We start from the raw sequence: 25,712 nt of genomic DNA, 5'->3' as shown, positions 1-25,712 counted from the left end.
TAATAAAAACCAGTTTTAGAGCTGTATTTATAAAAAACTTCCAATGTTTCGATCCTACACAGAGAATCTTCTTCAGGGATTTGAAAATGAGTAAGACATGTACAAAATAAGAGTGCGTTTGGAAATAAACGAGAGTTCAATATGTTGAGAAGGAAAACCGTACATGAGACTTGAAGAAAATTTGTATGTAAAATCGGAGATGCATAGTTCGCCTGTAAAAGAAACAAGTGTAAGTTTCAAATAGTAAAAAAGTGAAAACTGACGCAAAAATGAACTTAAAAGGATTGTAAAAGTGGAAAACGAAATGATTAATTTTTTTATAAAAGGCAATGTTAAGTAAGTTGCCTTAAGGGTGGTGCGCCGTATGGGAATGACTGAGTGGGTAAAAGTTTATTGAGAGCAGCAATGATTTTAAGTTCTAACTGTTTGTGGATTTTGTCTTTTCTTGAAAATGTTTTACAGAGGCCTAAAAATTAAAAATGCTTGATGTTGTGACCAGATTGATTAAAATTGTGTAGAACCAGAGTGTCTTTGTTATTGCGAATACTGTTTAAATGTTCGTTGTTTCGGATTCTCAATTCGCGTTTGGTTTCACCTACATTGTATATAAAACATGTCACATTTTGCACAGATAATGACATAAATTAAATTACGTGTGCAGCAGGTTAAGTTACCAATAATAGTTTGAGATTTGTCAGCGAATTTGTTGATTATTTCCGAGTAATCAGTGTTGTACGTGAACTGACAAGTTTTGCACTTATTGCACGGTTTACAGCTTCCCGTGATGGTTTCGTTTGTAGTGAATCGGAGACTGGCTTTAACGATTATTTTCTTCACGTTGGGTGGCTGTCTATATACGACCATAGGTGGAGCTTCGAACATTTTCCTGGTGGTTGAATTAGTTGTAAGGATGTTCCAATGTTTATTGATGATAGATGATATACTTGGCAGGGATAGATGGTAAGTAAGGACGAGTGGGATGCGATACTGTGAGTTTGTGTGTCTGTTCTTATAGTTGATGAGGTGATCACGTGATTTGTTTCTGGCATTCTTGATGGCGGAGGTGACTGTTTTGCTTTTGCAGTTGTAGTTTGTAGTTCCTGTCAGTGAAATGACCATGGAGTTCCTTTGTGGCCGAATCGTAGAGTTCTGTGTTTGAATAGATGCGTCTATATCGTACGGCTTGGGCTTTTGCGATGGAATCGAATATATGTCATAAGTGACAGCAGGATGGCAGTAAATACGTGTGTTTCTCTGTCGTTTTGCTGTAGACTGTAGTTTGAATATTGTTGCCTATCTTTTGCATGGTCGTGTCCAGGAACGTCCAGGAAGAAGTACTCGACTAAAAACAAAAAAAAACATATGACAACATTACTAAGCATGAAAAAACGGGCTATACAATATCTCAAGACAAGTAAAGATTTTAGGATAAAATCAGCTGACAGGGGAGGCGGTGTTGTTGCCATGGATACCCACGACTATGTAAGTAAATGTCAAGCCATTCTCCAAGACTCGGAAAGATACAAGCAATTAGACCATGACCACTCAAACCAGTATCGCAATGAATTGGAAAAGAAAGTGAAGAAACGGGTACAAAAGAAACGGATTTCATACAAGTTACGCAAGAAACTAACACCCGAACAACCTAAAGCTGGCCATTTCTACGGTATCACAAAAATTCACAAGACCTCTACGCCCGATCGTAACACGATGCCAAGCCGTCACTTCTCCACTCGCCCAATACGTTGACTTCGTACTGCAACCTATAGTCAAAGCTCTGCCGTCATACCTACAGGACACCACACACCACCTCCAGGACATCAAAGACACCGATATACCCGAAAACGACCTTCTCGTTACCATGGATGTGGTTTCTCTGTACACAAATGTACCCCACGACTTTGGCATCCAGGCGGTTCGAGAGGCTCTCACAGCACACAACATGACATCACCAAACCCGGAGCTCATTACCGACATGCTACAATTTATCCTCACTAAATACTATTTCAAATTTAACGGCAAGTTCTTCCTCCAAATTCACGGTACAGCCATGTGTAGGAAATTTGCGCCATCCTATGCAAATGTAGCTATGGGAAAACTCGAAAACGAAATCATCTCCACCATCTCCCTACAACCTACCAAATCGAAATGATTCATCGATGACGTCAGATAATACTTGAACATGGTCACGACCAACTTATCAAATTCCATGAACACTGTAATTACGTTCACCCAACTCTCAAATTCACAATAGACTCCAGTCCCGATGAGGTCCTATTTCTGGACACGACCATGCAAAAAGTGGGCAACAATATTCAAACTATATTCTACAGCAAACCGACAGAAAAACATGTATTTACTGCCATGTTCCTGTCACCAACGAAATATAATCGATTCCATCCCAAAAGCACAAGCCGTACGATATAGACGCATCTATTCAAACACAGAACTCTACGATTCGGCCACAGAGGAACTCCATGGTCATTTCAATGACAGGAACTACAAAAGCAAAACTGTCACCTCCGCCATCAAGAATGCCAGAAACAAATCACATGATCACCACATCAACTATCAGAACAAACACACAAACTCACAGAATCGCATTCCACTCGTCCTTACTTACCATCTATCCCTGCCAAGTATATCATCTATCATCAATAAACATCGGAACATCCTTACAACTAATTCCACCGCCAGGAAAACGTTCGAAGCTCCACCTATGGTCGCCTATAGACAGCCACACATCCTGAAGAAAATAATCGTTAAAGCCAGTTTGTTATATAACCAAGGTTACGATGGTATCGTCGGTTATGTGGTAACGTGTCGGGGCCGGCAAGGCTGGTATTCCATGATGAAGGGATGTAAAGACGACCGGAAACAGCAAGTGGTATATCATCTGAGAGGCTACTTTATTACACTAAGCTCTAAGATACGTACATAGTGTGATGGTAAGCTGGAGACTGGCTTGAGTACATGTGGGCCAAGAGAGATATACGTCCCCTCATGAATAGTAATGACAGCTCATGAATAATAATCACATGACACTACGTCACATTCCTCTGTCGTTATTTTGATGGAGACAGGGAGTCTACATCACTAGTACGGCAAAATAATTCAGAAAATCAGCAAAAATCAAAATGAAATAATACAATGCTAATACTACTGAATCAAAAAGAAAGTACATGACAAAAAAAACTACTGACTAAGTCGGGTACAGCAACCTGGGCAAACACCATTACTATAAGGGTTGAAAAATTCAACATGCATTTTTGAAAACAGTGTATATCAGGTCACCACAGCCCTTTCACTACTCATTCATGCACCTTCACACACTACCGTACATCCGAGCTCCACATTTGCGACGATGCGTCTGCATTTGTATTTTCGTTGCCCTTCTTGTACTCGATCGAAAATTGATGCTCTTGCAGTATTAAACTCCATCACAACAACCTTCGATTTTTACCTACACATTTTGTCTAACCAAACCAACAGATTGTGATCTGTTTGAACTGTAAACTCTCTCCCGTACAAGTAAGGATTCAAAGCTTCCACAGGCCAGCCAATGGCTAAACACTCTCTTTCTATAGTTGGGTAATTTCTCTCCCTGGGGAGGAGTTTTCAGCTAATATACTGAACCGGATGATCCTCTCCCTTGTCATCATACTGACACAAAACTGCACCAATACCATGGTCAGACGCGTCTGTCTGCACCACAAACGGCTTATTATAATTGGAACCGCCAGAACAGGTGACGATGCTAAAGCATCTTTCAGTTTCTGGAAAGCATCCACACAACTCTTGAGTCCATTGAACATTAGTTGGGCTATTTTGACACGTCAGCTCAGTCAATGGGGTCGCAATTTGGGATAAACTTCCTGTAGTATCCAGCTAATCCTAAAAATGATCTGACATCACGCTTTGTCACTGGTGTTGGATAATTGACAACAGCATTAACCTTGTCTGCCATAGGTTTTCTTTTTCCACTTCCAGTACCATAACCAATGAAAGAAACCTCACTGCCACCAAGATAGCATTTCGTTGGTCTAGCAGTTAGTTTACAACTACGTAACCTCTCAAATATGCTACGCAGGTGTTTAACATGATCTTCCCATGAATGATCATGTGGACCCAAGTCATCCATATATGCTTTTTCTCTGGGCTGATTAAATGTCTTATCCATTAGCCTCTGAAAAGTGGCTGGCGCATTTTTCATCCCAAATGGCATAACAGTAAACTCATACAGTCCAAAAGGAGTGATAAAGGCGGACTTCTCCCAAGCATGTTTGCTCAAGGGAATTTGCCAATATCCCTTTGTGAGATCGATCGTCGATATATAATTCGATCCAACGATTTCCTCAATCAATTCATCTGGTCTAGGCATAGGATATGCATCAGATACTGTAACCTGATTGAGTCTCCTGAAGTCCATGCAGAATCAAATTCCGCCCTGTTTTTTTTTTCACTAAAAGATAGGCGAGGCATAGGGACTCTTTGATTCAGTGATAATTCCAGCTTTCAGCATTTTCTGCAGTTCCTCTTTAATTGTCTGTTTAGCTGCCTGTGGCAGACAATATGGCTTCTGACAAATTGGCGTTTCGTCAGTAGTTATCACATCGTGTTCTACCTGATCAGTACAACCGGGTACATCAGCTAAAACACCACCGTACTCTTGCAGTAAGCGTAACAGTTCCGCACTCTGATCTGCAGTTACTGAATCCGCAATTACTACATCTCTCCAAGTCTCTGTGCTCTGATCCTCTGCTGTGTAGTACATAGAGTTTTCAATGTTCTTGTTGCACACAGCATCAACAGTGTCAACAAAATACACTGGTTTATTTCTCTCTTTCCATGCTCTCAGCATGTTGATATGATAAACCCACTTCGGTTTTCAACGGCCACCTCGCTCAATTTTGTAATTAACGTTTGAGACTTTCCTCACCACAGTAAATGGTCCTTGCCACTGAGCACTCAACTCATGTGTGGACGAAGGTAAGAGTACAAGTACTTTATCACCATTCCTAAAAGAACATTTCCGTGTTCCCCTATTGTACCACCTTTTTTGTCGTGTTTGGGCTTTTTGTTTGTTCTTTTTGACAATTTTTCTCATGTCGGCAAGCCTTTCTCCCATCATTATTAGGTATTGCGCCAAGTTTTCCTCCTGTGAACTTTTCTCAGTCCATTGATCCTTGATCACAGCAAGTGGTCCCCTTATACTTCGACCATACATTAGCTCGAACGGTGAGAAACCGGTACTCGCTTGCGGTACTTCTCTGTACGCAAAAAGCAGGTACGGCAAATATCGGTCCCACTCCTTCAGGTCTTCTGCTACAAAACGTTGTAACATCGCCTTGAGAGTGCCGTTAAACCTCTCAGTTAATCCATTTTCTTCACCGTGATAAAGGACGTTCTAATCTTTGAGATCTTCAACTTAGCACACAAATCAGTCATAAAACACGACATTAAAATTGTACCCTGGTCTGTCAAAATTTCACCAGGTAGTCCCGACTAAAATCTTCGATCAATGCTGTCGCAACCATCTCGACTTCCTGGTCTGGCATAGCCAAAGCCTTTGAATACCGAGTTGCATAATCCACGATGACTAAAATAAACTTATTTCCACGTCGAGTTCTTTTTAAGGGACCCACAATATCCATTGCAATTAACTCAAACGGTATATTTATAATAAGCATCAAAAACAGAGGCGCTTTCTCAGATGCTCTCCGTCTTGCAGATTTTTGACATGGACTACAAGTTTTGCAGTATTCTGCAACATCCTTAAAAATACCGGGCCAATAATAGTATTGTAGCAGCCTTTGTTTAGTCTTTTCAATGCCAAGGTGTCCTGACAGAGGTATGTCATGTGACACTCTTAGCAATGCATTGCGACATTCCGCCGGAGTACTACAATTTGTCTAACTTCACGCACCTTATGTGAAGAAATCCACTTGCGACACAAAACCAACAGATACATTCCAGTTCTTATACACAGGGGATCATGTCATCCAAAATCAACCTTCAAAGGCCTTATCAAAGGCGAAACATTAAGGTACATATGGACATGCAACAACGAAGAGGACTTTAACAAAAAAGTTATAACATTTAATGAAAAATTACTACAATGATATTCACAACAAGAAATATCGAACATCAATGCGGAAACAGATTACGCAGCACGAAGAACACATTTAAATCACAAACAAACACACAACAACAACACTAATAAAGTGATATTTTCTACCACATGTAATCCATATATCAAAACAAAAGACATCAAACAAGCACTCCTGAAGAACTGGGAAGAAATAGGAAAAGACCAAACACTAAAGAATTTATTCATGATGAAGCCGATCATCGCATACAAAAGAAATCCAAACATAGGCGACACATTCATAAATGCACAAGTACACAATCTTACAGAAAAGACCGAACAAAATGAAACACAACAAACTGACCCAAATATAAGTATTCTAGCCTCCTTGCTGGACGAACAAAACACTGACAAGTTTTAAGCCACAAACAGTGAAACAAAAATCCAAGGGAGCAAGTATCAAAAAGCGACTGAGGAAGAGACCACACACTGGTTTCGAAACATAGCGTCAAAGGATCACGCTGTCATTCGACAGCCAGATTACGGCTACGTCTTGGCATGGCTTATATCTACACCAATAGCCAGACACACGAAATCGAACATGAACACAGAGAACGAAAAAAATAGTATAGGTGATGTGTGGAGCCGCTTTCCCTTTATTACATGATTGAACACACAACGGCAACTGAAAAAGGTTGTAGGTCACAAAATGTGCCCAAAAGTCGTCGCGTGGGGGTGTTTTTCACTGTTGTAAATTTTCAATGTGTTCACACGGACTCAAGTGCCGAAGTTAAGTCCGAGCTCGGACTCAGGTGCACCTCTCGACTCCGTCCTAAATTAACAGTGGCCCAGGGGCATTGAGAACTGTTCTCATTTTCTTTTCTGAGTCGGACTCGGATTAGGGGCAGTGCTGGGCCACCGAAAACGTTGCAGTGAGAACGCCACTTTAGTTAAGGGGCGTTCACCCCAGAAAAACAAGCTATTTTTAGATAGTTAAGACTTTGTTTTCAATAAGTGTTTATATTATTACTGACAGTCTTTTGCGTCAACAGGGTGTGTCTTCCCGCGTATACTGAAAGATTTATTAAACACTGAAACAAAGAGATTGTGAAAATTCTCTGCACACAGAAATTTTCAAGAAATTCAAAAGTCATAAAAAAGCAAGTCCAGTTGTTTCAATGCAGTATCCACGGCAGAGTTCAATTAATTTCACTTCACACAAAAGTTCTTTTGTGGTCTTAAATGTCCACCGTCTTCTTAATTGTCCACCGTCCTGACTGTGAACTGGGCTTCTACTGGCTATGGTTGACTTCTCCGCTAGGTTGACAGTGTTCCCAATCCAACTTCCCGTATTTGGTTTCTCAGCTACGTACACACGGCAACGTCTGAACCAGTATTAAGTTGATCAGCAAATTCAGTTCCGCCAGGCTATCTCAGGGACCGGAGATTCTGCTATGCTGGTATACCACACACCAATAAATCCATAAAATGACAACAGTCTCTCCCTGCAGATAACTTTCCAAAGTTCCAGCAGATATATAATTTGCTGCTTGTAGCAATGTCAGGTTACAACAACCATAGAAGCGTTCGTTGCGAGTCTCTCAGCTTTTAGTAGCACACAGTTATTTGTCACAGTTCCGAGTGTGTCTTACATACGGCTTATAATTGCCTTAAAAGTACTCACAGGTTAAGCTTTGTTACAGCCAGGTTTCCTCCAAGTCCGTCTTGAGAATGTGAGTTAGAATCCCACTAAGCTGGCTCCAATGTGATATAACCGAGGTTATGACGGTATTGTCGGTTATGCGGTAGCGTGTTGGGGCCAGCAAGGCTGGTATTCCAATGATAAAGGGATGTAAAGACGACTTGAAACAGCGAGTACTATATAATCTAAGAGGCTACTTTCAGGGGCGTAGGAAGCACTTCACGGTTGGGGGGAGATAACCTATATTCTTGTGATGAATGATTTACGATCAAAAATTTGCATATATGAATAAATTAAAATATTAAATCATACATGAATAAATTTAAATAATTAAAACAGGCCAAAATAAATCTAAATAGTAAAAAATGTAATGAAAGCACCACTACTTTCACATACGGCAATGTCTCAATATTTGTGTTTTGTGTATTAACTCCAGTTGTTTGTTTAACTCCCTACATAGCACTCAGTATCACACAACAATCTATTTGTGTAAAAAAATACTCATGTATGGGCAGGGGCATAGGAAGCAATTTTTTGATTGGCGGGGGACAAAAGTTACCAACTTTCTGGATGTGATTGAGTTAGGTGATATAATTAAACTACAAACATGCATAAAATGCATGAACACAGGAAGCAATTTTTTGTTGGGGCAAGTGGAAACACTTTTGTACATAAACATTATAATAACTTTTAGGTATATTTCTGCTCAATATGTACTAACCGACAAGGACGGAAAATCAAAAGAACATTACGCATTTTACGATTTACTCTGTGCACATGCGAACAAAGTCAGAATACCATTTCTCAAGATGTCTTCAAGCGCTGATCATTGTATCTGCATGCAAGATCCGTACGACCGCTCCAAAGCAATCGCCGAACTCCAGGAAAATCTGGAAACACTCTACAGGCAGCGACGGCGATTGATCATGGACATGGCCCCAGTACTTCGATCTCGTTCCCGGACACGGAGGATGAGGAGGCTACTTTCAAGGACAGAAGAACTGCTAAATTCCTTGAACGAGAATATTCAATCCATATACTATATGATAGGATTAGCTCTGATTCCAAAAAAACAAAAACAAACATACCAAACGGCCCTTTTCAGGGCCACCACATCCTCCAAAAAGAGATCATCCCGATTATTATCTTACACATACAATTATAGAGACGCTGTGGTAGTGCTTGCTCAAAATATCCACGGTACATGTGCACGTGGAGGGGTACCAGCGTTTCCATTACACTGAATGTTACATAGTGCGCAAAAACATGTGCTGCGTTTGTTTAATTTGTGTATTTTCGAGCTGCCTCAATGAGAATACGTCATTCTCTAGATCTATATTTTATTAATATGTAAAAGTTGGGACAGCTAGCCGTAGTCAATGTGTATTTGTAAAAGTTGGGCGGGCAAAAGTATACCTTTGCCCCCCCCCCAACTTCAGCATTGGGGGGCGGCCGCCCCCTGCCCCCGGTTCCTACGTCTATGACTTTATTACCCTAGCTCTAAGCTAAGTACATGGTGTGATGGTAAGCTGGAGACTGGCTTGAGTACACGTGGGCCAAGAGAGATATACATGCCCTCATGAATAGTAATGGGAGCTCATGATTAATAATCACATGACACTACGTCACACAGTCTCCGATCCACTACAAACAAAACCACTACGGGAAGCTGTAAACCGTGCAATAATTGCAAAACTTGTCAAAACTAGTTCATGTACAACACTGATAAATCGGAAATAACCAACAAACTCACAGACAAATCTCAACCTATTATTGGTAACCTAACCTGCTGTACACGTAATTTAATTTACGTCATTATTTGCGCAAAATGTGACATGTTATATATAGGTGAAAACAAACGCGAATTGAGAATCCGTAACAACGAACATTTGAACAGTATTCGCAATATCAAAGACACTCTGGCTGCACACAATTTTAATCAATCTGGTCACAACATCAAGCATTTTTAATTTTTTGGCCTCTGTAAAACATTTCCAGGAAAAGACAAAATCCGCAAACAGTTAGAGCTTAAAATCATTGCTTTTCTCAATAAACTTTCACCCATTGGTATCAACAAAAAGGACTGGTAAACCAAAGAGCAATTTCACACTTTTAAACTTACCTAGGGAGCTTAACTCTCATTTGGTTCTAGGGAGTAAATTCAACCCCGCCACTCAGTCATTCCCATACGGCGCACCACCCAAAAGGAAGCTATGTTAACATTGCCTTGTAAGTTTCATTTTTTTTATCAAAAAACTTTTTAATCCTCTCAGTATCCACTTTTACAATCCTTTTAAGTTCATTTTAGCGTCAGTTTTTATTTTATACTTTTCAAAACTTACACTTGTTTCTTTTACAGGCGAACTATGCATCTCCGATTTTACATACAAATTTTCTTCAAGTCTCATGTACGTTTTTCCTTCTCAACATGTTGAACTCTCGTTTATTTCCAAAAGCACTCTTGTCTTTTTCTTACTCATTTTTAGATCCCTGAAGAAGATCTTCTGTGTAGGATCGAAACGTTTTTTATAAATAAAGCTCTAAATGAAAGCGAAACTTGTTTTTATTATCGAAATCACCACTGACTTCAGGCTTTGGTTTCAAGATGATAGACGTACAAGTCACTGCAGTTGGACTGACTGATTTCAAGCAATCACACTACAAATTATCTAACTTTTGGGGATTTTTTGTTTTTAATGTCGACCATAATTTTCTCGTTGTAGTCCCCGGCTCAAAGCATGTTGAGATAGACAGTGTTCCACATGTCCACTATTCCTGTGGTTTTGTATACTGCATTGTTATTAATGACGATGGAATTCTGGTCCGTACCAGAATTCAAATGTAAACAACAATAGTTCAGTTTGTATATATAGATGCTAAGCTGGCAAACTAACTAGTGAATGGGAGTAGAACAAGAACTTGCAATTGACATAATATTAATGAAAAAAATCCTTGAATATTAGAGTTATTTGCCCTTTAAATTTAACACAAAAAGAGTCCTATCTTTCATTTATCTGGAGTTCAAAACCCGTACACGATTCCTCTTTACTGTTCTCTTATAAGCGTCCAAAAAGAGCCTTCCAGTCTTCTCTTAGTTGACCTATCCAAGACTGAGTAGGCAATCACCAAGTTGAGTTTACCAGTTGCTATGTAATCATTTGTGTCTGTGTGACTTTGGAAATTGAAGGAGGTCAATGATAAACGGTAAATTTATAACTGAGTGAAATAATTTTCTGGAGATATATCGTATGGTTGTCGTATTAAAGATACTTTCCCCCTTTGTTAATTAGGCCTGTCTTGCCTACAGGTCTGAAAAATTGCTGATAATCGCTATAGCCTTGAAGTCAGCAACTATGCCTTCTTAGTACCGATATAGAAAATACCGTGAAGACGAACAGCATAATTATGGGTTATTTTTTTGCATTTGAATTTGTTTTATTGGTTACAGTAAAGATGGATTACAATCTTGTCAGAAAGATGTAAAATTATGGGCTATATGAACTGACTTGTCACATTCGCTATCACTGTATCATGCTTTGATGATAGCCTGCAAGAAACCTACATAGGCCACCGTAAACGCACTCGAAGTAGACAAAATTAAATTCAACGTCAAGTTGTCAGTTGAAGGAACCAGCTTCATGATAAATGTTTTCTGACCAGTCATTGTGCCGAGGAGTTTAAATTTAATGCAAACTTAATTTACGCAACGTTCACTTTTAATTGTAATCTTGACTGGTCAAGAGACATTTATTGTGAAGCTGGCTCCTTCCAAATGACAACTTGATGTTGGATTTTATTTTTGCGAAATTTCGCATGTTTGGACCTTTCTTGTCATGAAGGTTTAGAGGGAACTTATTATGATAGCTATGTCGAGGCCTACTCATTCCGTCCTGCCATGGGAATAATGCGTACAATTTTCAAAGATTGCAAACATTCCTTCTTAGCTCGTTTGTGCAAAATAACACTTTTAAACTCCAAAGCTCCCACTTGGTGTCTGGAACAATTGAAGAAGGGAATCCTAATTTTATGAATATCAAACAGTTTCTAACGTTTGCTTGAAATTAGTTGTGATAGTTTCTCATTCACTCGAAAACGATTTCTTCTGTGTATAGTAAAATATGTGCCCATGACAAGCTAAACAACGTTACTAAACGCAAAATCTATTTTGGTGCGTATATCAATGGCAGGTTCCTGATTCTTTCTTTATTTTTCGTAACAATCTCTGCGTAAATAGAAATTACTGTATGATAATGCTGCGTTGACTAACATGGTCCTTGATAGAGCCGACCTCAAAGTAAGCGAAGAAATTGGAGTAGGCCAGTACGGAAAAGTTGAATTGGCAGACCTTCGGATTGGACGAGAATCTCTTGCTGTCGCTGCTAAATCACTTATTCCAGGTAACTAATCATTTCAAATCTGAGTAAAATAATTGAACATATGCGATTATTCATTCTCCCTGATGGTATAAATGTATCAGTTGCTATATTTTACGGTACTTCGTGACATTTCGGTAGCTGTGTCGCACCCATCAAAAAATGCATATAATTCCGAATCAAAGTACTTTTTGTATGTAGAGTGCTTCTTGCCGTTGTGACACCATAATTTTTAAATGCTGTGTATAAAAGCTACTTTAAAGGTTAAACCTACATCTTTCAAATAAGAGGAAAGAGGAAGTTTCCATATGCCTAACAAAAGGCAGTCTATATTCTATCGTAAAGTGGTATATAGCACTTTTAACAATTTCGTTGGAACCCACACACAAAGTCGACCTGTCTTCATAGGTTGGTTTTTTGCAGCGTGTCATGAGAACCTTCTCAAGCAAACCAACATATTATGCCATATACTAATAACTCAAATTTCAAATATATTTGCTCTCGGTCATACTGATATTAACCTCCTGATTTCAATGACTTCAAGGTTTGAGCACCTCTTCGTCGTATCGAGACTTCTGTCATGAAGTCCTGTGTCTATTTGAGCTGAAGGGACACCCGAATATCATTCAGTTTTTTGGATTTGTTCCAGCAGGAGGTAGGTCTCATGTCACTTAATATTCCTTTAGCGTTCTGTGTGCGGAACGAAATTTGTATTTGAAAGTTACGTTCTCATGACAATCGGCTTGGTTAGAGAGGGTTTTGTTTGTGGGAAAGACTATTTGCCATTTGTCGAAAATATCATACTGTAAATCATTATTGAGGCAAGGCTAAGTGAAGAAGTAATATCCTGCATTTTCGTATCTTTTTAGCTAGACTATAGTCTAAAGAAGCTATTGGGATGGACATCCGTCCGGCGTCCTTCGTCAGTCTGTATGTCTGTCTGTCTGTCTGTCTGTCTGTCTGTCTGTCTGTATGTATGTATGTATGTAGGTAGGTAGGTAGGTAGGTAGGTAGGTAGGTAGGTAGGTAGGTAGGTAGGGGTAGGTATGCAAGCACGCATACACACGCATGAATGCATGCATGCATGCATGTATGTGTCCATTTGTGTGGATGTCCGTCCGCTAAGAATATTTTGAGAACTGCAATACCAACAGACTTGATATTGGTTGTGTAGATGCAAAATATGATTGTGACAAATTTTTTTTTTTTTTCGTTTTTTGATATTGTTTAAATATCAAAGCTGTAAGCAGTGCGAGAAAAAAGTTACCAGTAATCAGAGAGTGAAAAAAAATTAAGTGGATCAGGTACGAAAAAAATGCATCCTCGTAAATCTTCCAGACCCCCCCCCAGGATATCGATCGGTCCATCCCTACATTCCAACATACCATGGCCCTGGTCGCATAAATATACGCAAAGAAAATACCCCATCGAACTATATCAGTAAATTGACCATAGTCTATTGATATGTAGTCGACGCAGCCCTAGCTACCACTGTGACAGAGGCCCTCGGAGTCGGAATAACAGTTTGCTGCACGCTAGTCGGTAGTTGGGTGGTTGGTCCCATCGCAGTAGAAGTTGTGGTAGGCGGAGTTGACAGTTGTTCAACATAATCAGCGGGTGGTGGACGAGGTCTCTGTGGCTGACTCATGGTACCGTGCAGAGCAGTAGATGAACCCTGGTGCTGCACTTGATCCCCCGTGTGATGGACACCTTTGTCATTGAGTTCCCCTTTTATATGTATCTCATGAATATTAATATATACTCAACAAATCACAGCACAGTGGAGATAATAGCGAAATTTGATCATGGTAACAAATCTGAGGCTATTTTTAAATAGTGGACCAACTTAAGCAACTATTTCATTGAAGAAACCCAAATACTGATGAATTTCATATCGCAAGGTGTACCCTGCCGGGAATGCAGACTCCATTATTATCTTTGTTCCGGTTGTGTTAAATCAACATAAACACAGCTGTCAGGTCATTAATTGATTAATAAGTAAATAATCACAGTATGGGGTGAGCCAAATGCAACTCATATACAGGATTACACATGCAGGCTATTGATGGGTGTAAGTATATTGAAATAATTTTTCTACCATAAGAATATTGCCAAAAGACCTCTGTTCTTATATATATGGCATTATGCTTTGTATGTTCTCTGTACCTTTCATGTCTATAGCAGTTTCAGGGACATTGGCCCTATGTTTTTTTATTATGTTTTAAGAGAAAGTTATCGTGTTTATAATGTTATCATTGTTGATGCCTTGACTTGTGATGAAAACCGAATATTAAGTACTTTCGAAAGTTTTACTTGAGAATCCCAATACACTCAAAACCAGTAGTACCTACGCCTTTGCTATATGAACGCATTTCAATAAACCCTTCTTGTGGAGTTCGATTAATTAATCTTGTGGAGACTAACTCGATGCTTCTCGATAATCAATATGTGATTTTACAGACCCGAAATACATCATTGTTGAGTACGCTGCAAAGGGCGACTTGTTGAATTACTTCAAAAGGTTGCAGGCACAGGACGGCGATATGAGGGTCAAAGCCATTGAGGAAGGACGGCTGTTGAAGTTTGCGAGGGATGTGACCTTGGCTATGAAGTATATGGAAGTGAAAAAGGTGCTAAAACACAAACGTTAATTAACATACCATCATATGATCATGGAAACGATTAGAAGAAAAGTTAAAAAGAAGATTACGGGATATTGCTGTCACCGGCTGATGCGAACTCGAACAATTTAATATCTGCTCTCCTTTTTGAAAAACATCGCAAACTTGAAGACGCGAATGCAAGTGACGATTTTGTGACAGACCTTTTAATAGACTGGCACAAATGTCGAGTCATTCCAATTGAAAATCAATAAATATTCAAACTTGACAAATTCACTACAGCTCTCAGTCCTAGACTATCACAATTTCTGCCCCCTCTCCGTTTAAACTTAAGTTATACGCAAACTAATTTGATTTACAAGTAACGAAATATCTTTTCATTCAATGCTCCACTTAATTTGTCGTTTACAGTTCGTTCATCGTGACTTGGCATGTCGCAACATTCTCATCACGGGTGACTACGTTGCCAAGATAGGTGACTTTGGCATGGGTCGGGACATTTACGAACGTGGCGAATACTACAAAGTACCCTGGGTGAGCAAAGCATTATACATTTGATAAATAGAGGTATATGTAATCGTTATATGAGGTGCCACGCAAACGTCGATTACGTTCCTCATATATAACACATGCGTCAGACTCTATAAAAGATAACCTTGTTTACAATGACGTTGTTTATTTATATCACTTGTTGTAATCGACACTATTTTCTCTTTGGGATTTTGAATAGACCGAAGACCAGGGGCCTCTGCCATTGAAATGGATGCCTCCTGAGTTTCTTTCTAGTGGTCATTTCACTACAAAGAGTGACGTGTAAGTTTATCAATAGTCAATGAAATTACTATGTAGTACAGCAGTCGAATTACGTCATTCAGACGAAATTAGAAAATCTTCTGAGGCAACCAGTAAAACTCCGTGAAAGTAGGTGTTCGCAAGCGATTTGCGATCGATACATGTTGGCCGGCACTGACAATTTTCCTTCATAGGCTGCACCGGGACAATTTCCCCATTGGTGGACATGACAGTCAGTCTTTTGCTAAGGGGGAACTTTAAAAAGCGAAGTGGACGGGGAGGCATTTTGTTCCCTTGTTTCGGGAGTTTGCCCTCTTAATTTTGTTCACTAAACCTCGGAATAGCATACAGATAAAAATACATCTGGTCACATTTACGTCTCAAAATCGGCTGGTTGGCTTCTCTACAGAGCTGAACCTTGTACATTTAACATGTCGCTTCGCAATATTTGCATACGTGTGATAGAAGGGAGTTATACGCTCTTATAAGGCTTTACAGGTACCGAAGATTCCTTTTTAATCAAATCTACAAATCTTGCTTTACTTCAGATGGTCCTTTGGCGTACTTCTTTGGGAAATCGCAAGCATCGGTAAGCGACAGTTATACCAATATATTGCTCTGCATGACAGCAAGCAACTGACAAAATATATTACTGATGTGTATGAAGCTATTACACTTTAGTCAAATCTACATATACAGTGGCTGATAAATTGCGGCAGTTTTAAACAATCTATATCGAATGTCATTACAAACTATTCATTTTTGCGTATTCATGTTGCCAGGAGATACTCCGTATAAGAACGTGGGAATGGAAATGGTTATCAAGCTGATCGTGGAAGATCGACGTAGACTTGACAAGCCAGAAAACTGTACAGACAGACTGTGAGTACCAGGGGATAACTTTATTTGATTTGTCAGATTAAAAGATTGGTATGTTTAAGCAGTAAATCAACTCAAGATAATTTAGCTCGACAGTAGAATTCAATTGTCAACTATGACGCTTGCACACCAATGTTTTATATTGGTGAGGCTATTCTTTTATATTTCAACATACTTCAAGAAGAGAACTATGCATACATGTTTTACACGACAAAAACTATGAGAAACGTATCTACGTATAATTTAAATCTACTTCACATTCAAGTGACACTTATCTGTCATCACAGTACGGTATCTGTTGGTTGTCTATAGGTACATCTTGATGCTAAGTTGCTGGCATTGGGATCCAGTGCTCCGCCCTACGGCTTCGGAGTTGACAGAGCATTTGGACTGTCTCATGCTATGTCAAGATGTAAGTGTTATCTACTCGTATGTTTTTCAAAAAGGATTAAACAGACAGTGGGAATCAGGCACGCTCACACAGCGGTAGGCAGATGGAAGTAGTCGCTAAAGTTGATAAAGCTTGAGAGACGTACCATATCATCGATACTTGATCGGAGAAAGAGACAGGTCAAATAGAAAGAGCGAGACAGACCGGTAGGAGGAGGAAGAAATATGAGAAGAGAAATATAAACAAATAAATATACACTGGGAATGTTTTAACAGTTTAGGTAATGTCATCATGATGTAGCTTTTCACCGTTTTACTCAACAAATAAGGTTATGACTTTCTGTAACTTTCTGGTACGTCCAGTAACCCTTATTCAGCATGAATGACACTGGCTGGACAATTGGCATCAGTCACGTGGTTAAGAGATCACATGTAAATCACGTAACTGAACTTAAGGACTACCCTGACGCCAGAGCAGATCACCGATCTATTAGTTCACGTGTTCACACATGTGAACTAATGTCATAGCGATGCCTGTCTGTCTGTCTGTCTGTCTCTTTACAAGATAACTCAAAAACGCCTGAACAGATTCAAGTCAGATTTGGTAGACAGGTACCATATGCTACTTGCAAGAACTGATTAGATTTTGGCACCAAATTTGGTGAAACCTGCTACAGATATTGACCTGATATATATCTAATTTCACTGAGAAGCGTTGGGCAGTGTCAAGTTAATAAATAGCTCATTTGCATATTTAATGAAGTTTTGTTATTAGTCATATAACTCGGAAATAAATGCACCAAATTTGATGAAATCTTCTGCAGATACTCAACCGACAGAAATCTGACTGTGTTGTAAACATTTAGTAGTGTAAAGTTAATTAAGGGTTCATTTACATACTTAATGAACTTTGTAATTAGGTATGTAACTCTGAAACAACGGCACCAAATTTGATGAAACCTGCTACAGATATTGAATTGATAAATATCTATTTGTACTATGAAACATTGAGCAAGTTGCATATTAAATGAATATTATAACTAGTTATATAACTCAAAAATTACATTATTGAATTTGATTAAACGTGCTACAGATGTTGATCTGATATATATCTAATTTAACTGAGAAGCATAGGGCGGTGTCAATTAAAAGAACTTGCTCATTTGCATATTTTATGACGTTTGTAATTAGCCATATAACTCCGGAATAAATGCACCAAATTTGATTACATCTGCTGCAGATACTGGTCCGACAGATATCTGACTCTGTTGTAAAGCATTTAGTAGTGTCAAGTTAATTAAGGGTTAATTTACATATTTAATGAACTTTGTAATTAGGTATGTAACTCTGAAATAACGACACCAAATTTTGGCGAAACCTGCTACAGACATTGATCTGATAAATATCTAATTGAGCTGTCAAACATTGAGCAGTGTCAAGTCAATTAAGGGTTCATTTGCATATTTAATGAATTAGTAATTAGTAATATTACTCCAAAATTAAAGCATTATATTTGATGAAACGTGCTCATATGTTGATCTGATAGATATCTAATGCTCCCATGAAGCATTGAGCAGTGTCAAGTTAATAGACTACTCATTTGCATATTAAATAAAGTTTTTGTAATTAATTATTTAACTCTGAGAGTACTGTGCTAAAGTTGATAAAACCTGCTACTTATAATGATATAACAGATATCTGATTGTTCTGTGAAGCGTACTACTATTAATGAACCTGTTGTAAAACATGTGAGCACATTCAGTTCACATCTAGTTTTTCATCCGTCTAACCACCACATGGACCAGGAAGCCAATTTATTTCGGCGTGGAGTCAAGGAAACAATACACATACACATCGCTTGCTCTAATCCAGATATTGAATCGTGGCCACGGCCGCTATGCCTTACCACGCATCAGTACACAGTAGCCTAATTCAGCCACGTGATTTACATGTGATCACTGAGCCCCGTGACTGATGCCAATTGTCCAGCCTTTGTCATTCATGCTGATGAAGGATACCTGTAGGGACCCGAAAGCTACAGACAGAAGTACAACGGTTAAAAACTACAACATGAAAAAATAAATATACAGACAAATCATAATATACAAAACTTTGAAACAGAAATGGAGAGAGGTAAACACACAGGCAGAGACGGACAAATTGATATAGACTTTTCTTTTTGCAAAGTAGTGCAAACACACGCGAGTTGTCGTAGTAACTTATGCAATCTTATGACAATCCGTTACAGAGACTTTTCATTGACGTGAAACCTGACCATTTCCCTGTCTTGGAAAACGACTTGAGCGAAAATCTGCTGGAAATGGAAGTTGGTGTCTGATCACGAACGCCAAGAACGAAATGTTAAAGGTATAGAACGTCGTATCTCCGATACTATAGACAGAGCTCTCGTTCAGGTCAACCTCTCAGCACTTCAACTCTCGGCTGAAATTGTAAAACAGTCACATTGTAGATCAAGTGTAGTCAAGTGTTAATCTCACAGTCCAGACAGAGAGGCTGCCCCATGCTGGTTTATTGTAATTAATCAACGAGTCAGTGACTTTGAAATGTGTCGTGATACCTAAGCTTGTCGTTTGTTTTGTACATTCAGCGTGTCAGTATCATACACTGAGTTGTGTCACCGAAGTGAAATGCACCGTAAATACAAATACACACTTCTTGTTTTAACTTTTACCTGAAATTGTAGAAACAGCTTTATTGTAGATAAAGTCCAATCAACTGATCAACTATCGGCCGGTCTACACACAGCTGCCCCATGCCGCACTGTATTTCCTCAGAGCTTCAATATAATGTAAAAGCATGGTGATCGTGAACGTGTTCACTTGTATTAAATCCCGCCACTATGCAATTACCGAGCAAGTTCCAATCATGTTACACATTATCAACTCGAATTGCTATATTTTTGCTGATCTTTGTCTCTTTTTAATCAGAAACACGATTGAAACTAATTTAGGATAATTGTATTTTCATATTTTATTTTCAGCTGCTTATTCAGCTGCTGAATGCATAGACCTTCACAAATGTTTCACATCATTTAGACGATGTTCAGTTATGGTGTCACGCAAACAAATTAACTATATATAGGAGAAAGACCAATTTTAGTGTATTTAGAGGACGTCAGACGAAATTAAATGTGTGTGGCTCTGTCTCAATCAGTGGTGAGCACATTGTGGAGGCTGACGTAGTTTCATTTGTTGGTATTTTGATAAATAAACATCTTTCTTGGTCTGACCATATTGATAAAGTAAATAAGATCATTAGGAAGAAATGCGGTATTTTGTTAGGCTGAGACACATCTTACCACTTCAATTTCAGTTGTTATTTTATAATGCATTTATACTTCCTCACATAAGTTATGGTATCGAGATTTGGGGTAATACCTACCCAACGCACTTGCATTGTATTTTGACAGCTCAGAAGATGATTGTTCGAACAATACTTTTTAAAAAACAGACGGACCACTCAGCACCATTATTTATCCAGCTCAAAATCCTAGACATTTTCAAGCTTCACAAATTGTCCCTTGGCACTTTTATTCATGGTCTTATTCATCAAAACTCACCACATACTATAGCAGACTATTTCAGTGATTATAAGCATGAACATAATACTAGAATGAGCCTTCAGACGCACCTTCGACCATATCATGCTAAGTCAAATTCAGGTCAATTTGCCATTTCTTTTTCAGGTGCAAATGTATGGAATAATATTCCAGTTCATATTAGACAAATTGTCTCACTGTACAAATTTAGGCAATATTTCAAACGCCATCTTTTGTATGGAATTTGATTGGTTCTGTGACAGCTATGTAGCTTTTGTTTGATAGACACCTTGCATGTTTTCCATAAGCTTTTGTTTTGGTTTGTTGTTTGTAATTATTTTTTATTTCTTAAATGTATTCGTTCTGTGAGCCCTCGTTATGTATTTTTTTTCACCTCAATTTTCACATGTCGGGGTTCAGGCTCGACTAGCTACCAGCTATATCCTGTTTCCCCTTTGCCCAGATCATTTTTGACTTATTCAAACTTGTTGCTGTCTTTCATATTGTATGTTACTTTTCTGGGTAATAAATAATTCATTCATTCATTCATTCATTCATTCATTCATTCATATTTTTAAAATTTCCCAAAAGTCTTAGGTGCTCTTAGCTGATTGTTGTAATATTACAAATTACTCATAAAACAAGTATGTAACTTAAAAAGGAAAGCCGATGAGCTTACATTTGAAGATAAACAGACATTACTTCATTATCCAATTATCACAAGTTAGTTCCAATCGTTTTCAGAATGATTTTCGATTTGATTGCTTTTAATCTTCCATAGAGATGACGTCCAAGGGCGAACTTTGAGATTATATTGAATTAAGGATACATGTATTTTTATCAAGATTAAATAGAAAATCCTATACATTTTTTTTGCACACTTCAAGTAATCACACAGCAGTCCGTTGTACATTTTCGTGACACATGAACATGTATTTTAGTACAGGTTGCGTTTTCTACCATGCACAAGTTTTGTTGGTGTGTGTGTGTGTGTGTTTGTGTGTGTTTGTGTGTATGTGTGTTTAATTTAAAGAAGGCATCAAAGTTTATTCGGTTTTAAAGTTCATTTGCAATGTTGTACCCAGTGAGAGTGTCTTGATTAGGTTTAATGTAGATCTAATGTAGCGTTTAACTATTGAATGTATATCCTTATTCAAAAAGAATCATTTTAATTAATTTTTTTTTGATAAGTGTGTCAAATATGAGGGTCGTCGATAAATGTGTTCTGTCTCTATGATAGACACTTAGCCTCATCTCCTGTTCACCAATATCATGGGTTCGACAAATATTCACATATCAGTGTAGATATCGCATATATCCGTGAAAAGATCCAGCCATCCTTTTTACCTCCCATTTGCCGTACATATATGGCAATTGGGAGGTTATATGGTTGAAAAAAGTCTGTATGTGAGATGTCTGTCTGTATGTATTGGTATGTAGGTCATTTTCCCCAACACTCATCATGACCTGAGTTCAAGTAGTCTAGAACATTCTCAAGGTCACTGCCCTTAATGACCTCACAACCTTGAATTTAATTAGTCATGTTCAGAATGTTCTGGAAATTTAATTAGTTGTGTAAGAGAGATAATTTTAGAACAGTAATTAGCATGTCAATAAAAGTTCTAGATTGTTCTTATATGCCCTTATGTAAGCACATGGGTATAAAAAGGGACGTGCACAGCTTCCAGGCAGACTTTTGGGATCGTGTCTCTTGTGTGTTACTACAAGTGTTTCGAAACTCCAGCAGTAGTCATTCTCAAGACTTTTCAAGACCTTCACTGCCAACGCTGGATTTATACTGTGGACTTTGTGCAACTTCAAGCCTGCAAGCCAAAGGACTGTTCATTCATCCGACTGACTGTTACAACTCTGAGACTGGAGCTTTGCCGTCCCAGCTGAGATAAGTAGTCTGTACACTTTTAAAGCTTGTACTCTATCCCTGACTTAGCAATTAGATTTATTTTCGTAATAAATTTTGTTTAAACGTTAACTGCTGAGTTCACCCTTTTGTTCGTTTTCTCTGCACGTAACAGTATGTATGTAAGTATGTAAGTATGTATGTATGTATGTATGTATGTATGTATGTATGTATGTATGTATGTATTTATGCATGTATGGATGTCTGTCCGTCCAACGCAAAAACTCCGAAAGTGCTGCACTTATAAAGCTGATTTTTGGTGTAGTGATGCCATATATGGTGTAGATATGCTGTTATTAAAATGAAATTTTTAGTCTCATGGATATGCAAATGAGGTAGAAAAGGGCGAAAATGGTCAAAAATCAATAACTCAGGAACTACTCTGATCATTGTCATATTTGGTTTTTAGGTACCTTGGGCCCCATTCATTCAAACATATAGATTTGGTGTCAATATTGGCTGCTTTCTATTTTTAATGAATTTTTTTCTCTATTTTTTTTTGCCATTTCAGTAAAAAATTGTTTCCTCTGAAACCAATGGCCTGTTTGCTGTAACATTTGGCATGCAGGTGCCTTGTGATAACTCAAAATAAAATCCATCAAAATTATGGCAAAACTAGCATATTTGTATTTTGGGGTAATTTTTGCCATTTTTGGTTTAAAAAATCTTTGTTGAAACTGTGTATGCCATTACTTTCTAATTGAGTGTGCAGGTTCCTAGGAGTGACCTGAAGATGACTCTGTGAACTCATGCTGAAATTTGCAAATTTTATGGTACTTTTTGTCATGCTTTCAAATTTGGTACATAGGTGAAATGTAGTAGGTAATTCATTCAAAGTCAAGTACTGCCTGTGTGAATGAGCAGATTATGATTGTGCTGTTCCAGGCTGAGGTGCTATTTATAGGAATGATGCAATGTTAGACGGTAATTGATATTTTAACTGAATTTGACTCACATTGTATCACACTCTTGTACTGTACAAACCCTATCAATCCACTCAGAAAGAAAATAATTAATATAATTTTAAATAATTGAATTAATTAGGAAATCAACAAAGTCAAAATAATTTTAGCGTAGAATTATTAGAAAGTTCAACTTTTTTGACAGTTCATAGTAAAATGCTTACCATCTTGGAGGATTACAACATGTAATAGGCAACTTTCCTGAATCCCAACTTTGACATATTCTGAACCGTCATATATTGTGCTCTGTATATTATCTAAAAGAAATTGCTCATAATAGTTTGTCATGATAGGTTGGTCAAATAAATAGAGATAGAGAAAGTTCCAATTTCCATTTACGGTTGACTTGGTAAGGATAAAAAACACGATTGGAACTAAATTGGGATAATTGGATTGGCAAAATTTCTGAAGAATTTTAGAAATTTGTCTAATATTACACCGTATTTGCTTACCATCTTAAAATTTTATTCAAAATTTACGATGCTGTTGAAATATTATGGGTAAGAATCAGTGCATGATAGTATATAATGCAATATTGTTCAAAACATATGAACAATATTTATATTTGAATGAAAATATGTGAGCTTGTCTGTAGTTTCTTCATTACTGAAACACTAGTAATAATCTCAGTTTGTCACTTTTCCTCGACCAAAATGAAGCTTTTCGATTGATTTACAGTTAAGTCAGTCAGGGTCATTTAAAATGTGCCCTGACTCAATTTATTGTTTATGAAGCCTTAAATTCACAAAAAAGTCAGGGGCATTTCAAAAGTGCCCTGACTCAAACGTCGTCAATTAGAGAAATCTTAAGCATTTTGTCTCATTTCTTTGGTACATTTACACAAAAATGAACTTTTTTTCATGAAAATGAATCCGATGAAACAGGTATGCAATAATCGTTGTGTTTTCGTTGTTTTGTTCGATGAGAACAATTTTTCAAATTTTGAACTTTTCTATCATTTTATAAAATTTAGGCTGTAAAAATTTCGATTTCGTCAGATTTTTCTAATAATTACTCTCATCCAATTTTCCCAAATTAGTTCCAATCGTGTTAAAATAAAATTACTTTTTGAGGAAAAAAATAGAGTGGTAAATTAAAAGAGTGGTCAAAGTGATAGGGTTTTTATGGTAAAGCTGGGCTGTAAGATTTCTCATGTGCTATTTATAGCAATTATGCAATCTGTGTAAACAGTGAAATGAAAGTGTTACATGATTCCTTATAATGCTTTTGATAACCTCGGACTTCTCAAGTTGCAAACATTTGTCTCTTCTGTGTGCTTTCTCTGAGTACGTACAGTCTCAACTTATTCTACAGAACTTACTTGCAATGTTAACCCTTTCTCTGCCAGACAGTATTAAGACTATTACTTCCCCATCGGCCAAGTCAGTAAAAAGCGGTATTGAGCCAAAACATGACGTATTTTCACACGCTTGGCTTGGTATGTTATAGCATCTTCAGTCCAAAAAAATCAAGTTTACAGTATTTATGTTTGCAACAGCCTTCAAATGTATAGTTTTATGTTAAAATACACCAGATGGAATATGTTGTGTTTCATTAATTTTAACCATTTTGACCTGATAGTGAAATATGGACTTGGCAGGAAAAGGGTTGATTTGAAAGTTAAAATGTGCTTGGTTAATAGGATGAAAATACTGATAAAGATAACTAGCTGAAGATTCTTTATAACCTGACAGATATGCTGTTTTTTTATGACGTAACTCTTAATAAGCAAGTCTTGTTTACTTTAATTAGAATGAAATAAACTCTCATTTATATTATTATAAGCAGTAGTATCAAGTTGAACAAGCTGATATTGACAAGTTGGTCGGCTGTTGGAGGTTAAAAGCTGTAAAAATAAATGTATGCATGTATGCATGTCTATCTGTCGGTCTGTCTGTCCGTCTGTATGTATGTATGTTCGTATGTGCGGATGTATGTCCGTCCACATTAAAAACTCATAAATCACAGCACCTACCATCTTAGTATTTGGTGGACAGGTGCACCCAGGGGTGGAGATGTGAATTTGTTGAAATAAACATGTTAAAGTCAAAAATATACAAATGAAGGAAAACTCCTACAAATTGCTAAAACTCTGTAACCACTGGCCAGATTTGGTTGAAACTTGGTATGCAGGCTCTTTATAGTGACTTAAAATTTTGAAAGTTGTATTTTTAGGCGATTTTCCGATTTTTTGGGGGTCAAAAAATCTTCTTTTCTTAAAGCGCTCATCCTCTTGCCTTGAAAAGTTGTATGTATGATCCTAGGGTTGGCCTTCGTCAGATTTGTTCAAAATTGTGGTTAAATTTTCATATTTGTATTTTGTGGGCAATTTTCCATTTGTTGTCAAAAATCATTTTCTCCCAAAATATTTGTTGGATTGCTGTAAAACATGATAGTCTTGATCCTAGGGTTGTTTTCTGTCAGATGT

At 37.8% G+C, this 25,712-nt stretch overlaps 1 protein-coding gene across 3 annotated transcripts in view; it reads left to right on the top strand.

The window, feature by feature from the left end:
• LOC139141146 (uncharacterized) overlaps nt 1-20,122 on the top strand; it is a 164,196-nt gene extending 144,074 nt beyond the window's left edge. The window contains exons 15-23 of one of the 3 annotated variants that reach the window (XM_070710752.1): nt 12,025-12,187; nt 12,708-12,818; nt 14,624-14,793; nt 15,196-15,318; nt 15,515-15,597; nt 16,125-16,165; nt 16,359-16,458; nt 16,768-16,867; nt 19,094-20,122. In XM_070710752.1, coding sequence (XP_070566853.1) covers nt 12,025-12,187; nt 12,708-12,818; nt 14,624-14,793; nt 15,196-15,318; nt 15,515-15,597; nt 16,125-16,165; nt 16,359-16,458; nt 16,768-16,867; nt 19,094-19,183 — 981 coding nt within the window. In that variant the 3' untranslated portion in view covers nt 19,184-20,122. The remainder of the gene's footprint in view (nt 1-12,024; nt 12,188-12,707; nt 12,819-14,623; nt 14,794-15,195; nt 15,319-15,514; nt 15,598-16,124; nt 16,166-16,358; nt 16,459-16,767; nt 16,868-19,093) is intronic. The other 2 variants (XM_070710751.1, XM_070710753.1) reach the window with 2 other exon arrangements.
• Nucleotides 20,123-25,712: the final 5,590 nt, after the last annotated feature.

The sequence above is a fragment of the Ptychodera flava genome, chromosome 9 (assembly GCF_041260155.1).
Source record: "Ptychodera flava strain L36383 chromosome 9, AS_Pfla_20210202, whole genome shotgun sequence".
Classification (NCBI taxonomy): Eukaryota; Metazoa; Hemichordata; class Enteropneusta; family Ptychoderidae; genus Ptychodera; species Ptychodera flava.
This window is presented reverse-complemented; position numbering and strand designations above follow the sequence as displayed.